Below are 14,439 nucleotides of genomic sequence, written 5' to 3' on the forward strand. Positions count from 1 at the left end.
TTGTCAGCACACAAAAGGAATAAAACTGTGTGGAGGATACAAGGCAAATCAGAGGAAGGTCAGACAGTACTAGGGGAAGTGTTTTTCCAGTGTTTATCCAACAAGCATTCCTTTTAGCCCCCTTTACAAAACCACCAGCCGCAGCGGTAACACCTCCGATGCTCATGAGCTTAAGAGCTGTTACTGAAACTGTAAAAGGGGGTTACTTTTTTGGTTTTTGCATCAGACTGCCCTTCAGTGCGTAGCAGAATAGTTGACAAAATTACAAAATATTAAGGAAAAATAATGTTTGAGTAAAGAAAAATGTTGTTTTGATCTCCATACCTCACCTAGACTTTTGCGTTCAAACGATCAACATTTGTTGGTCATGCCCTCTCTTAAAATTATCAATACGAGGCGGCAGTCTATTTTTTCTGTAACGGCTCCCCAATCTTGGAATGCCCTTCCATTATATTTAAGAGAGGAAAAGAATCTTGAAAAATTTAAGAGCAAATTAAAGAGTCTTCTTTTTAAAGATGCATTCAACGATTAATTGAATTGCTTACGGCTCTGATTTTAACCTAGACCATTTTGATTTTTGTTATTCCCTTCCCTTTTAGTTTTGAACCCTAATTCTACTACTTTATAATTAAATTGTAATTCTTTCCCAAGTTTCCTGATGTTTCTACTTGTATGTGTAATTTAATTTATTTTTATGTTTTAGTTGTTTAGTTACTTGTCATTTTAAGTCTGTCTTCCTTTACTCTGTAATTTTTATTAATCTGTACATCGCTTAGAATTCGGATTAAGCGATTAATCAAATGTAATAATAAACTTGAAACTTGAAACATGCTAAATGGACAGCAAGTTTACTGTAGGGACCCTTTTGCTCAAAGGTGTTAAGCACTAATTCATGCTTAGTGGGTGAAAAACAAGCTACAACATAACAGGTTTCTTGTTAGCGAATGCTAAGCTTGTATTGACTATTTTGTAAAATATTTTCTTCGAAGTGATGTGTCAAAAGCAGAGAATGGGCCTGGAAGTATTAGCTAGCTGGCAAAAAGGCAAGGGAGACGTCTTTTCAACCAAATGACAAGAGTCTTTGCACAAAATGGTTGTCCCAACAAGGATCCTAGTTTCGGCGTGAACAAAACTAGAATCCTTGTTGGGACAACCATTTTGAGCCAAGACTCTGTCATTGGTCGAATCAAGACTCTGTCGTTTGGTTGAAAGGACATCTCCCTTGCCTTTTGCTGGACTGTCTGTATCTCAAGGCAAGGCGTTCTTCTTTTGCCTGTCAATATTAACCTAGCTAGCACATTGGATTTATTGAATTTGATATACCTCCTTTATGAAAGTGTTAAGCAGTTTACAGTAAACAGCAAATCGAACAATTTTCAATTAGTTGAAAACATTAGTGTGTGCTAACTGGCTATTGCTGGGTTAACCTGGGGGCACTTAGGCCCATCTATATATATAAAATCAGATGTATGTATGTATGTATGTATGTTCCAGCATAACCCTGAAATGCATGGAAAGATTTTAACCAATCTTGGTATACACTTCTCCCTCGTTATTCATGGGGGATACGGGCAGAGCCGGATCGTGAATGGCGAAAAAATGCGATTATCCGGCCCTGACCCACCCCCACCTTCCTGCCGCCTTCCCGGCCTTACCTGTGAGTTCCCGTAGTCTCTCGAGACTACGACGGGAACTCCCTACAGCCATTTCCTCATGGCGATCTGCACGGGGCAGGAGCGTAGGAAGATCACTCCTGCCCTGAAAGCCCGCTAGACCACCAGGTAAGGCCGGGAAGCGGCAGGGAGGTAAAAAATATGTTTTTTTTTATTTTCCCCCTCCCCAGAAAAAAATTTGCGATTATGTGAAAATGCGAGTGCAGAAACCGCGAATGGGGAGGGGGAAGTGTACATATGGCATACTATCTGGGAAAAAATACTATGGGGTGGGAAGGGGGTGACATGTAAAAATTATCGAAATTGAGAGATATTAGTGACTAACCCATAATTTTTGGGCTCGCTAAGATGAATACCGACACTACCGTTTAAGGCCAAGTTCACCCCATAGAAAGGGCCATGCTTGAAGATGTCCACGAAATAAACAATCAAATATTTCCATTTTTACCAGGTGTAATCACTGAATACAAGTCTATCAATACCGGAAGATTGGGATAAATAAATATCCGGGCAACGCCGGGTGATCAGCTAGTATTCTATAAACAGTGCTGATTTTTTAGGTACTGGTAGGCGCCCTACCAACACGTAAGCTAAATGAAAGATGCCGTTTAAATGATGTTTTAAAATGATTTACAAGGCGCCTACTGGTGCCTAAAAAAAATGGCGCCAGAATCTGCCACTGTAGGCACTTTATGCATCTAATGCATTATAGGCATGGCTAACGACAAAAGTAGAGTTAGGAACCTTAAAGGGCCTAAAGAGGTGCGATTCACATCAACGGTAGATGCCAGAAATGTAGGCTTTGAAAACCCTGGTCTACATTTCCGGTGCCTACCTTTGCTGGAGGCATGGTGCTCTAAATAGCACTGTTGCGTGATTGACGCGATCCGTGGCTGTAGACAATGGCACCATATAGAGAAGCTGGGCCTTAACACCTCCTAAAAATACATTTTTTAAAAATGTAGGTGCCAGAATTGCACCTACATCATGGTGCCTAAGGTCAAAGTAAGTAGGGAAGGGGTAAAACGCGGACCTCACGGACCTCGCGGATCTAATCCCGCAAGGCCTTAAAAATCTGAGGTCCGTGTCCGTGCCGCTTGTAGTTTCTGTCTCTGACAGACCTCGATGAGATTTTAGCACTGACGCATCCGTCTCAGCATAGGGAGGGAAAAGTATTAGGATCCGTCAGCGCTAAAATCTCATCAAGGTCTGTCAGAGCCAGAGACTAGTGCTGGAGTTTGGAGACTTCTTTTCCATAACGCACGTCCGAAACCTATGTCCCCGCTCTCTCGGCTTCTGCTCTGCCGCTCCAGCACTAGCCTTTGGTTCTGACAGACCTCGAAGAGATTTTTAGCGCTGACGGATCCTAATACTTTTCCCTCCCTATGCTGAGACGGATCCGTCAGTGCTAAAATCTCATCGAGGTCTGTCAGAGACAGAAACTACAAGTGGCACGGACACGGGCCTCAGATTTTTAAGGACGTGCGGGTTTAGATCCGCCAGGTCCGTCAGGTCCGCGTTTTACCCCTTCCCAAGTAAGTGTGTTTAGGGACAAAGATGACCTTAGGAGTGACTAGGAGCATACCTGATTCTCTCCAAAACTTAGGTGCTGGAAATGTAAACCTTTAAAATCCTAGCCTACATTACCGGAGCCTAAGTTTTCTTCTTAGGCTAGGATTACCATATTTAATAATGAACAAACTCGGATGCATGGCCCCACCTTGTCCCGCCCCCAGCCCTACCTTTTTCTGCCACCAACCCGCCCTATTCCGCCTCCAGCCCCGCCCTCAAAATCCTAGTCTCTTTTTTCCCCCAACCTCCAGGCCGCATCTGGAGGGCCTCCAGCATGGGTGGATGTGTGTGACTTCATCTGCGCTGTTTGTCGAAAGCCCTCCAGACGTAGCCAGAGCTCGGGGCCTTCCAAGCTGTGGGTTTTGGAAAGTCCATCCAGGAACCCAAACAGTCCCCTAAAAAGACGTTTTCCTGGACGTCTGGTAATCCTATCTTAGGCACCAGTAGCCGCAATGGCACCTAAGTGGCTGACACTGGTTTTCTAGGTGCCAGCCAATTTAAGCACCATTTACAGAATTTGGGCCTGAGTGCCCCCTAAATTTGTACCAGGGGCAATGGGGAGTCAAGCACTTTGCCCAAAACCGCATTGAGGAACGATAGGACTTGAATTGGGCTTCCCTGGTTAGTGGCCTAGTAGTCAGCCGCTAGGCTCAAGTTTCAAGTTTCAAGTTTAATCTTCATTTGATGAATCGCTTATAACAATATCTAAGCGATGTACAGTTTAAAAACCATCAGAATGTGGTAATACATTTAGTTTACGAAAGTCAAATAAAAGACAGACAAAGTTGGACAAACAGGAAGGGGGAAAGTTACAATTTTGTTATATATTAGAATTTGACATCAAAAGGAAAGCACATTGGGTAGTAATGGGTTAAGATAAGATAAGAAGAATGCGGGAACCTAAAATGTTACGTTTCATGAATCAAATGCATCTTGAAATAAATATGTTTTTAAAATTTTCTTAAAAGCGACGAGGTCTGTTTCGTTTTTAATAAAATTTGGAAGGGAGTTCCACAATGTAGGGGCTTTCACAGAGAACATATCATTACGTCTTGTGCCTATGATTCTTAGCGAAGGGATTGAGAGCAATTGTAATGAGGAAGATCTTAAAGAACGAGAAGATTTGTATGGGACAATCATTTTTGCTATAAATTGGGGTTCGTTGAAGCTCAATGTTCCACTCCAGCTTCCTGGGGAAAAGATGCTAAACAAACTATTGTTTTCTTCTTTTTTTTTTTTTTTTTTTACAGGGAACAATCAAACGAGGAACGCATTGGTTTTAGCAATGACAGCCTTTTGCTTCGTGGATGCACCATCAGGAATACCGAAGAGGCGGTGGGAATAGTCGTCTATGCAGGTTTTTGCTGTGCCATTACGTTTTATATTTATTCATTTATTTACTGGAATTGATGAACTGCCTTTATGAAGAGATTCGCCCAAGGTGGTGTACAGCAGGCATGATTCAACCTAAAACTTAGAATTTCGTTAACAGCATAACAGCAGTAAAAAGACCAAATAGAAACATAAATGCAATGAATGAAGTAAAGTCAAAATCAGTCTTTTGAAACCTAATATTAGGACTATCATGAAACAGTTTCAAAAATATACTTATTAACAGCACTGAAATTTAAATAAGAGAGATATATTACATACTGAAAGAGATGCATAATACTTATGAAGTATATAATAAGCAGCAATTAGAACATTCAAATAATATACTCCCGTCCTTTACTAATGCGGAGCGCAGGTTTTAGTCTATGAGTCTATGAGTGTTGGAGCAGTTACCGCCGCTGCCGGCGCTAAAACCCACGCTAAGCCCGAGGTCATAATGCCGTTGTACAGATCCATGGTGAGACCCCATCTGGAATACTGTGTACAATTCTGGAGGCCGCATTATCAAAAAGATGTGCAGAGAGTTGAGTCGGTTCAGCAAATGGCTCAGGACTCAAGGATCTCTCGTATGAGGAACGACTGGGTAAGTTGCAGTTGTACTCACTCGAGGAACGCAGAGAGAGGGGAGACATGATCGAGACGTTCAAATATGTCGCGGGCCGTATCGAGGTGGAAGAGGATCTCTTTTTCCTTAAAGGACCCACGGCAACAAGAGGGCATCCGTTGAAAATCAGGGGTGGGAAATTTCATGGCGACACCAGAAAATATTTCTTCACCGAAAGGGTGGTTGATCGCTGGAATAATCTTCCACAACAGGTAATTGAGGCCAGCAGCGTGCCAGATTTCAAGAAAAGATGGGATTGGCATGTGGGATCTCTTCATGCAGGTAGTTAGGGGGTGGGCCATTAGGGTGGGCAGACTGGATGGGCCCTGGCCCTTTTCTGCCATCATGTTCTATGTTTCTGTTTGGCATGTGGGATCTCTTCATGGAGGTAGTTAGGGGGTGGGCCATTAGGGTGGGCAGACTGGATGGGCCCTGGCCCTTTTCTGCCATCATGTTCTATGTTTCTATTTGGCATGTGGGATCTCTTCATGGAGGTAGTTAGGGGGTGGGCCATTAGTGTGGGCAGACTAGATGGGCCCTGGCCCTTTTCTACCATCATGTTCTATGTTTCTATTTGGCATTTGGGATCTCTTCATGGAGGTAGTTAGGGGGTGGGCCATTAGTGTGGGCAGACTAGATGGGCCCTGGCCCTTTTCTGCCATCATGTTCTATGTTTCTATGCACCAGTAAAGGCGGGGGATAGATGTGACACTAATGTTTTTCTATACTACAGCTATAGCTGAGGAGTCAAATGCAAATATTAGATGGGGACAGGATGGGTGGTACAGTGTGCTTGAGGACGAACAGATCTGAGGCTAAACTCAAGGCAAGATGTTTATACAGTTAAACAGGATATAAGGAGCTGATTTAGGTAGTGGGTGTGGCAAGCTAGTCTATTTATATCCCACTTATAGCCTCAGTGGTTTAAATTCAGGTACTCAAGCATTTTTTCCCTCTCTGTCCTGATGGGCTCACATTCTACCTGGGACAATTGTACCTGGGACAATTAGGGATTAAGTGACTTGCCCAGGGTCACAAGGAGTAGCATGGAGTTTGAACCCACAACCTCAGGGTGCTGAGGCTTTAGCTCTAACCACTGTGCCACACACTCCCATGAGTTAACAGAATGAGTTAATATACATTTACCCACAAATGCACTCACTCAGCTGCCCCTCACTATCTCTCTTCACTTCTCTCCCCCTATGACCCCCCTCCCCCACCGTGAGCTCCGCTCAGCTGGTAAGTCCCATCTTTCTGTGCCCTTCTCTTCGGCTGCTAACTCCTGACTCCATCTCTTCTATCTTGCTTGGAACAAGCTGCCCAAACCCCTACGGCGAGCTCTGTGCCTGGCAGTGTTCAAGGCCCGGTTAAAAGCCCACCTCTTAGAGAGTACTTTTGACTCCTAACTCCTCTCACCTTGGGTTCTGCATCCCCAACCCCCTATGTCATGTCTGTCTGGCCAAGTTAGATTTTAAGCTGTTCTGAGCAGGGACCGTCTATAAATGTGAAAATGTACAGCACTGCGTACGCCTTTCAGCACTATATAAGTAATAAGTAGTAGTGCAAGGGCACATAAATTGCAGGCTCCTAAATTAGAGAATTGTCCATTAACTGCAATATACGGACCAGGCCCATTGTCCTCCCATAATCTGTGCAGTATGCAGTATCTAATGCAGTATGCAGTTAGCATTGAATTTTTAACAGGTTGGAACGTTTTACCTCGAACTGTATTGTGTGCCATTTTAGACAGAACGTAGAAACGCTGACCTCTAGCTGTACTACCACAGCATTACTGCTAAGGGCCTATGATACCATTTTGAACCCAGAGCCAGATGAAGTGGAAGAGGAGAGGGAGTGTTCCCACTCTTTACCATCGAACCACCAGTCATTGCCTCGGGATAGGTTTTAGAGATAGGTGGGATTTCTGGGGAAATCCGGTGGGTGTGGAGGAGGGTTAGGGTTATAGGATTAGATTGGAAATAGGTAGGAAAGACAATACTTAGAGGGTGAGGCTTGGCAAGGGGTTCAGACTGTGATCAAGGGAGGGGACATGGATAGGGTTACTCATAGATAGGGTTACTCATAGACCCGCCCCCCCCAGGCACGCCCAGTTCCACCCATTCCCGCACCGTTACACCCACACTAGGCCCCAGCCTCGCCCCTAGCCCCGCCCCCCTCTGCCTGCTCATCTCAGTCTAAAATGGTAACCCAAGGCATGGACCATATGTTCAGAAGGTTGAGGGAAATCAGGTCTTGTGATCAGGATTTGGGAAATGACCATGCTACTGAAATATTAGTAGTGTGGCTGTATCTACTGTCTGCTATTGAAGTGGTGGTAAGAGCAGCCATGCTATGAGCAGCCATGACAGTGCATGATACCAACTTGTGTGCTGTAATGACAATCCACCTGTCCATGTCATATCCAGTGTCCACTCGCTCCACGTTGAGCAACCTAGCATGGGTTTGTTTACCATGTTGGCTGCTGTAATAGACCACAAAGGAGTCGTGAGAACAAGATGTCAAGCAATCAGCCAGTGGTCTTCAGCTCAGCTTTGGACACTAGTTTCTACACTGCTTTTGTTGACACTTCACCAGCGCTTCTCCCAAAGTGTACGTAGGCGCTGTGCCAACATTCAAGACAGACTCTTGATAAAGGCACTGATGCCGAAATACTGCCCGTGTCGAGTCTTTGAGCCATTGTGGCCTATCTACGAATAAAGTGATTTTTTTGAACCATACAGCCCTGGCTGATTACTTGACATCTTGTCCTCACGACTCCTTCGTTGTGTGTTCTCTTCTCGTCAACGAGGCCTGTTCTTGGCTTCCAATTCAGTGGCTGCTATAATAGCACGTTTAATATTAACGCAGGCATATTAATATTAATATTAATATCTGTCAAGCTAGGCCCATTTATGTGATTGGGTCAGCCAGTTTATTTTCCAAGTCCAAGTCCATGATGCTTTGATTTCATCATTGTCCAGTGTCCTTATTTTTGTAGTAAATCTACCATGGACAAGCAGTTAAATGAGGTGCTTGTGCCAAATGAGATGTGTACAAATGACTCATGACAGAAAGCTTAGCCAGGCTAGATAAGTCATCTTTATGTTGTTGAGGAGAATCAGAAGTACAGAGCAGCATGGATCAAGCAATAACCATTTTAGTTACTCCAGGAGACAACACAACAAAGCTCTGTTTAATGCCAAACTACTTGTCAGCACACTGAACTCTGAAAACACGAGTAAATTCTAGACTCTCAATGTGAAGACCTGGAAAAATGGTCCCCTGGCTACTGAGATATGCAAACGAGTCCAAATGTGGAAGCCAAAACGAACCTCTGAGTCCATAAGTTAGCATGCAACAAGAATAATAGAACTAGCAGGTGAATTACTTCTCAGGGCAAATGGGAGGCCTGTGGAGGTAATTGCATTGTGTTATTGTCACTTAACTACCTGGAAACTGCTGCACTATCAGAGCATAATGTCACTCTGAAGGCCTCCAGTCTCATTAGTCTCATCCTAGAAAGAGAAAATCCAGGTCATTTCCAGAATGCCCAAGAACTGTTTCATTCCATGCCTTTAAATGTAAGCATGCCAAGGCATTTAATTTCTCTTGATCTAATATTAAAAACACTTATCCATGCAGTAGCACCTGCGATCCACATAAATGCTGCTGGCCACAGCCAGTCCTTCATTTTCAGCAGAATTATCCAGACAGGATTCAAAAAATGTGCCCAGATTTGGGTGCCAAGAAAAATTTGCACTCAGCATTATTGCATAAACAGCGCTCCAATTTGGGCCTGAAGATTTATACCAACAGAGCCCTGGCATAAAGCCACACACCTAAATGAGGCGTGGATATCCCACATTCTATAGCACTGCCTAGACGCAGCCTTGACTCCCTGTGGCCATACCCCCTTTTGGCTCCACATGATAAACTTTATATGCCCATCTTTCTAGAATAAAACTATAAAGAGGCACCAAAAATGAACGAAGGGGCTGATTCTTTAGATGATGACTTAAATGGCCGGCGCCAGCTACGTGTCATTCGCACTTAGGCGCCGTTTACAGAATCGCAGCTAACAGTGCCTATGTAAAAACATAGGCACCTGAAATGTAGGCGAGGGTTTTAAAGGACTACATTTCAGGTGCCTAAGTCACGCTCCACCCATAGAAATGCCCACGTAGGCATTAGGCGCCACTAAGCGCATTGCGATAGGCGTCTATCTTTTATAGAATCAAAAAGGCGCTTATCACCCAATTCAATTTTCTTTAACTAATTATTGAGGCTGTTAATGGTATTTTGCCAATTAAGTTAGCGCCCTTCAGGTCCAGGACCTGTATAGTAGCCCTCTATCTATACCCTTCTATCCCCTTTTCCTTCAGAAAATTGTCCAATCCCTTCTTGAAATCCAATACCGTCCGCTCACGCGGTGGCCCATCAGGTCCAGGACCTGTATAGTAGCCCTCTATCTATACCCTTCTATCCCCTTTTCCTTCAGAAAATTGTCCAATCCCTTCTTGAACCCCAATACCGTACCCTGTCCTATCACACCCTCTGGATGTGATAGGTGTCCACCACCCGTTGGGTGAAGAAGAACTTCCTAGCATTGGTTCTCAATCTGTCCCCTTTGAATTTTTCCGAATGCCCTCTCGTTCTTGTAGTTGTCAAAAGTTTGAAGAATCTGTCCCTCAGCAAGAGAAAAATGAAAACCAGAGCAAGAGAAGAAGGTGAGAGAGAGATAAATAGAGAGAGAGAATGACAGCTGTAATCATGGATAATGTGCTTAGCAACAAGGAAAGCTCTTAGCAACCAACTCTGTAGAGCTGTTGTCAAGAGGCATCTTTAGGCTTAAAACATATTTTCTATTCTAGTTCAGGATTGTTAAAACCTATTCCATAAGCAAGTAATAATCCTCAAATGTGTCATTTACTAAAACAAGCTGCTCTGTTCATAAAAGATGTTTTTGGAAAGCAGCAGCTTATAGGCCATTACTGCTCCAGTCTGACAGCATCTTCGATTTATACATTTCACTGGCTTTAATAATCAGTGCTTATATCATTTATTTCTTAAGTAAAATATAAAACAAGCAGCACAGTTATTCTTATCTAATACATCTTCAATATTTTTCTCTAGCCTTTTTATTGACCTCTGGGAATAGCTAAATAAAATTTAAACTGCAGATTTATCGGTCAGGCACTACCATAAAACAGACTTTTTGCTAAGTTGTTGCTGTGGAGATGTTGAGGCCTGTTTACTATTCCCAAAGCATCCTGGCTAATCAAGCTCAAACTGTATGGGTCATTTTCTCTTTTTTTCACTATTTTAATTTTGTTCATAAAATGCATTTAGCTCAATGGTAGAGAGCTCTTGAATTTCCTCATTTTAATTGGCAAAAATCATTCAAATTGAAATCATCTTGGTCTATCTGTGCCGTCCTTCTGGGAATGCGATTGATTGCAGCTAAACATTTCAGTAGTAATATGTTTTGAGAATCTTTAAGGGTGTACTTGAAGACTTCTAATTCTCCTTGATTTTGGTTACAACTTGAGTTTTTTCAAAACACGCGCACATGGTTGCTTTGTTAAACAAATATCGCTGCTATAGACAGAGTAAGAGACTGTGAAATATAAAATGCCTTGTAAATACCCAAAGAAAAACCTACAGAAATTGACTAAAGGAGGCGGTAGCGGCTAGCGCGGCGACAATTTAGCGCGTGCTATTCCTAACGTACCTTTGTAAAAGAACATAACATAAGAACATAAGAAATGCCTCTGCTGGGTCAGACCCGAGGTCCATCATGCCCAGCAGTCCGCTCACACGGTGGCCCAACAGGTCCCGGACCTGTGTAGTAATCTTCTATCTATACCCCTCTATCCCCATTTCCAGTAGGAATTTATCCAATCCTTTCTTGAACCCCAGTACCGTATGCTTCCCTATTACGTCCTCTGGAAGCGCATTCCAGGTGTCCACCACACGTTGGGTAAAGAAGAACTTCCTAGCATTTGTTTTGAATCTGTCTCCTAACAGCTTCTCCGAATGCCCTCTTGTTCTTTTGTTATTAGAAAGTTTGAAGAATCTGTCCCTCTTTACTCTCTCTATGCCCTTCATGATCTTATAAGTCTCTATCATATCTCCTCTAAATCTCCTCTTCTCCAGGGAAAAGAGACCCAGCTTCTCCAATCTCTCAGAATATGACAGGTTTTCCATACCTTTTATCAGACGTGTCGCTCTCCTCTGAACCCTCTCGACTAACGCCATATCCTTCTTAAGGTACGGCGACCAATATTGGACGCAGTACTCCAAATGCGGGCGCACCATCGCCCGATACAATGGCAGGATAACTTCTTTCGTTCTGGCTATAATACCCTTTTTGATTATACCAAGCATTCTATTCGCTCTCTTAGCGGCCGCTGCACACTGTGCCGACGGCTTCATTGTCATGTCCACCATTACCCCCAAGTCCCTTTCCTGGGTACTCTTATTCAATAACATCCCTCCCATTGTATAGTTGTACCTCGAGTTTCTGCTCCCCACATGTAATACTTTACATTTCTCAATGTTGAACTTCATCTGCCATTTCGCCGCCCATTCTTCTAGTTTGTTCAAGTCCCTTTGCAATTCTTCGCAGTCCTCTGTAGTCTGAGCTCCATTAAATAGTTTGGTGTCGTCAGCAAATTTTATTATCTCGCACTTCGTCCCTGTTTCTAGATCATTTATGAAGATATTAAATAGCAGTGGCCCGAGCACCGAGCCCTGCGGGACACCACTCGTGACCCTCCTCCAGTCGGAGTAGTGACCCTTCACTCCTACCCTTTGTTTTCTACCCTCCAACCAGTTTCTGATCCATCTATGTACGTCTCCTTCCACCCCATGGTTCTTCAATTTCCGGAGTAGACGTTCATGGGGCACCTTGTCAAAGGCTTTTTGGAAATCTAGATATATGATGTCTATGGGGTCTCCTTTGTCCATCCGTTTGTTGATTCCTTCGAAGAAGTGCAATAAGTTTGTTAGGCACGATCTTCCCTTGCAGAAACCATGCTGGCTGGTTATCAGAGGTTCATTTTTTTCAAAATGTTGATCGATGTTTTCTTTTATCAGTGCTTCTGCCATTTTCCCTGGAACCGAAGTCAGGCTCACCGGCCTGTAGTTTCCCAGGTCACCTCTTGATCCCTTTTTAAAGATGGGCGTAACGTTGGCTATCTTCCAATCTTCCGGGATCTCGCCTGTTTTCAGGGATAAGTTGCAAATTTGCTGCAGTAGTTCTGCTATCTCCTCCTTTAATTCCTTCAGAACCCTAGGATGTATGCCATCCGGACCCGGGGATTTGTCAGTTTTTAGTTTTTCTATCTGCCTACGAACGTCCTCAAGGCTCACTTCTATGGATGTTAATTTTTCTGCTTGACTTCCGTTGAAGAATTGCTCAGGATCCGGTATGTTGGACGTGTTTTCGTTTGTAAAAAAAAACACGTCCAACATACCGGATCCTGAGCAATTCTTCAACGGAAGTCAAGCAGAAAGGAATTAAAGGAGGAGATAGCAGAACTACTGCAGCAAATTTGCAACTTATCCCTGAAAACAGGCGAGATCCCGGAAGATTGGAAGATAGCCAACGTTACGCCCATCTTTAAAAAGGGATCAAGAGGTGACCTAAGGAACCCTAAGTATCTCACAACCCCACATTATCACTATTCAAAGACTTCAAAGACCTTCATCCTATACGTATGAGGGGCCGTTGAAAAGTTCTATGCCCAACCAACAAAGTTGGGGCAATCTCCATTGTGGGCTATATACTTAAGTCCAGTGATTTTCCACTTTATTCATTCTGTCGGAAAAATATGGAACACTTGCCACCTTTTTCCCTTACCCCCAGCTCTCCTATTTTACTTTCTCTTATTCTTCCAGTATCTCACTAACTCTGTCCTCCTCCCATCTGCTCTTTTCTTTATCCTCTCTTCCATGTGCCCTCTTTCTATACCCATTCCATTCAGCATCTGCCTCCTCTCCTGCTCACTTCATCCAGTATCTGCTCCCTCTCCTATTCACTTCCATACATCCCTATCTCTCCTTCCCATTGCTATCAGCATTTAGCCCTCTCTTTTCTCCCCACTTCGTTCAGCATCTGCCTGCCCCTTTCTCTCCTTTCCCCCTCCATCAGCATCTGCCCCCTATTTCTCTCCTCACCTCCACCAGCATCTGTCCCCTTCACTTTCCCCATCCCACTCCACCAGCATCTGCCCCCCTCTCTCTCTCTCTCCTCATCCCACTTCTACTAGTGTCTTCCCCCCCACCCTACTTCCACTAGATTCTGCCCCCTTTGTCTCTCTCCACTCCACTCTACCAGCATCTGCCCCCATCTCTCTCCCCCCGTCCCATTTTGATTTATGTCTGGTCCCTAACATCCCCACTACTGCTGCTGCTTTCCCAAAGAAGCAGTAGCACACTAAAATTAAGTGGTCACGGGATCTCCCAATACATGCCCTGGAACACAGGTATATATTGCAAGGTATATATTGCAGGTATATATTTTAGTTTGTCACTGCTGCTGCTGCTTCGGGAAAGCAGGGAAAGAAGATGGGAGGGAGAAGGTGGTAGCCCTGACCCCACCAGCTCCACAGTGGGGCTAAATAGCTCTGCGACCTCCTGCTGGAAGGTGTTTGGCCACGCAGCCATGCAGCTTACAGAGAACAGTGGCTCTAGTATATGCTCCATATAGATGTTCTTCATAGTTGCATATTTTCGCACTCTTGTGCCTTCCACTCAAGGTATATATTTGTGATGGGCAGTATGGCAGAAGAACTGTGGGAATCATTATTTCTAAAGCCTTTTTATAATGAACTGTTAACCATGAAACTGACTCAAATCTCCTTCTTCTAATTATCATACCCAATCTGTCAATAAAACTTATGAATTACAAATTTAATATAGGCATGCTCCATTTTCTGGCTTCTTCCTTGTTTTATTTTTAGAAAGAAAGAAAAAGGGGAAGAAAGACTTATCAGGAACCTGTTGGCTTCTAGTTAAATCTGAATATTGGCTTAATTGGCTAACCAACTTTTTTCAAAACCAGAAATTTAATGCTGAAGCTCACACAGGGCCCTCCATTGAATTTCCGGTTATAGCACCAGTGGTAGACCAAAAGCACGATTCACCGCTAGCTAAATATTGGCCAGTTTAGGATTCTATAGTTTATGGGGCTCA

The 14,439-nt window shown here is 43.7% G+C and overlaps 1 protein-coding gene across 2 annotated transcripts in view; it reads left to right on the forward strand.

The window, feature by feature from the left end:
• The window catches only part of ATP10B (ATPase phospholipid transporting 10B (putative)), a 424,301-nt gene that overhangs the window by 323,533 nt on the left and 86,329 nt on the right, over positions 1–14,439 (forward strand). For both annotated transcript variants that reach the window (XM_033927737.1, XM_033927738.1), the window contains exon 6: positions 4,496–4,602. In XM_033927737.1, the coding sequence (XP_033783628.1) occupies positions 4,496–4,602 (107 nt within the window). The remainder of the gene's footprint in view (positions 1–4,495; positions 4,603–14,439) is intronic.

Source organism: Geotrypetes seraphini, chromosome 18 (genome assembly GCF_902459505.1).
Source record: "Geotrypetes seraphini chromosome 18, aGeoSer1.1, whole genome shotgun sequence".
NCBI classification, from domain to species: domain Eukaryota; kingdom Metazoa; phylum Chordata; class Amphibia; order Gymnophiona; family Dermophiidae; genus Geotrypetes; species Geotrypetes seraphini.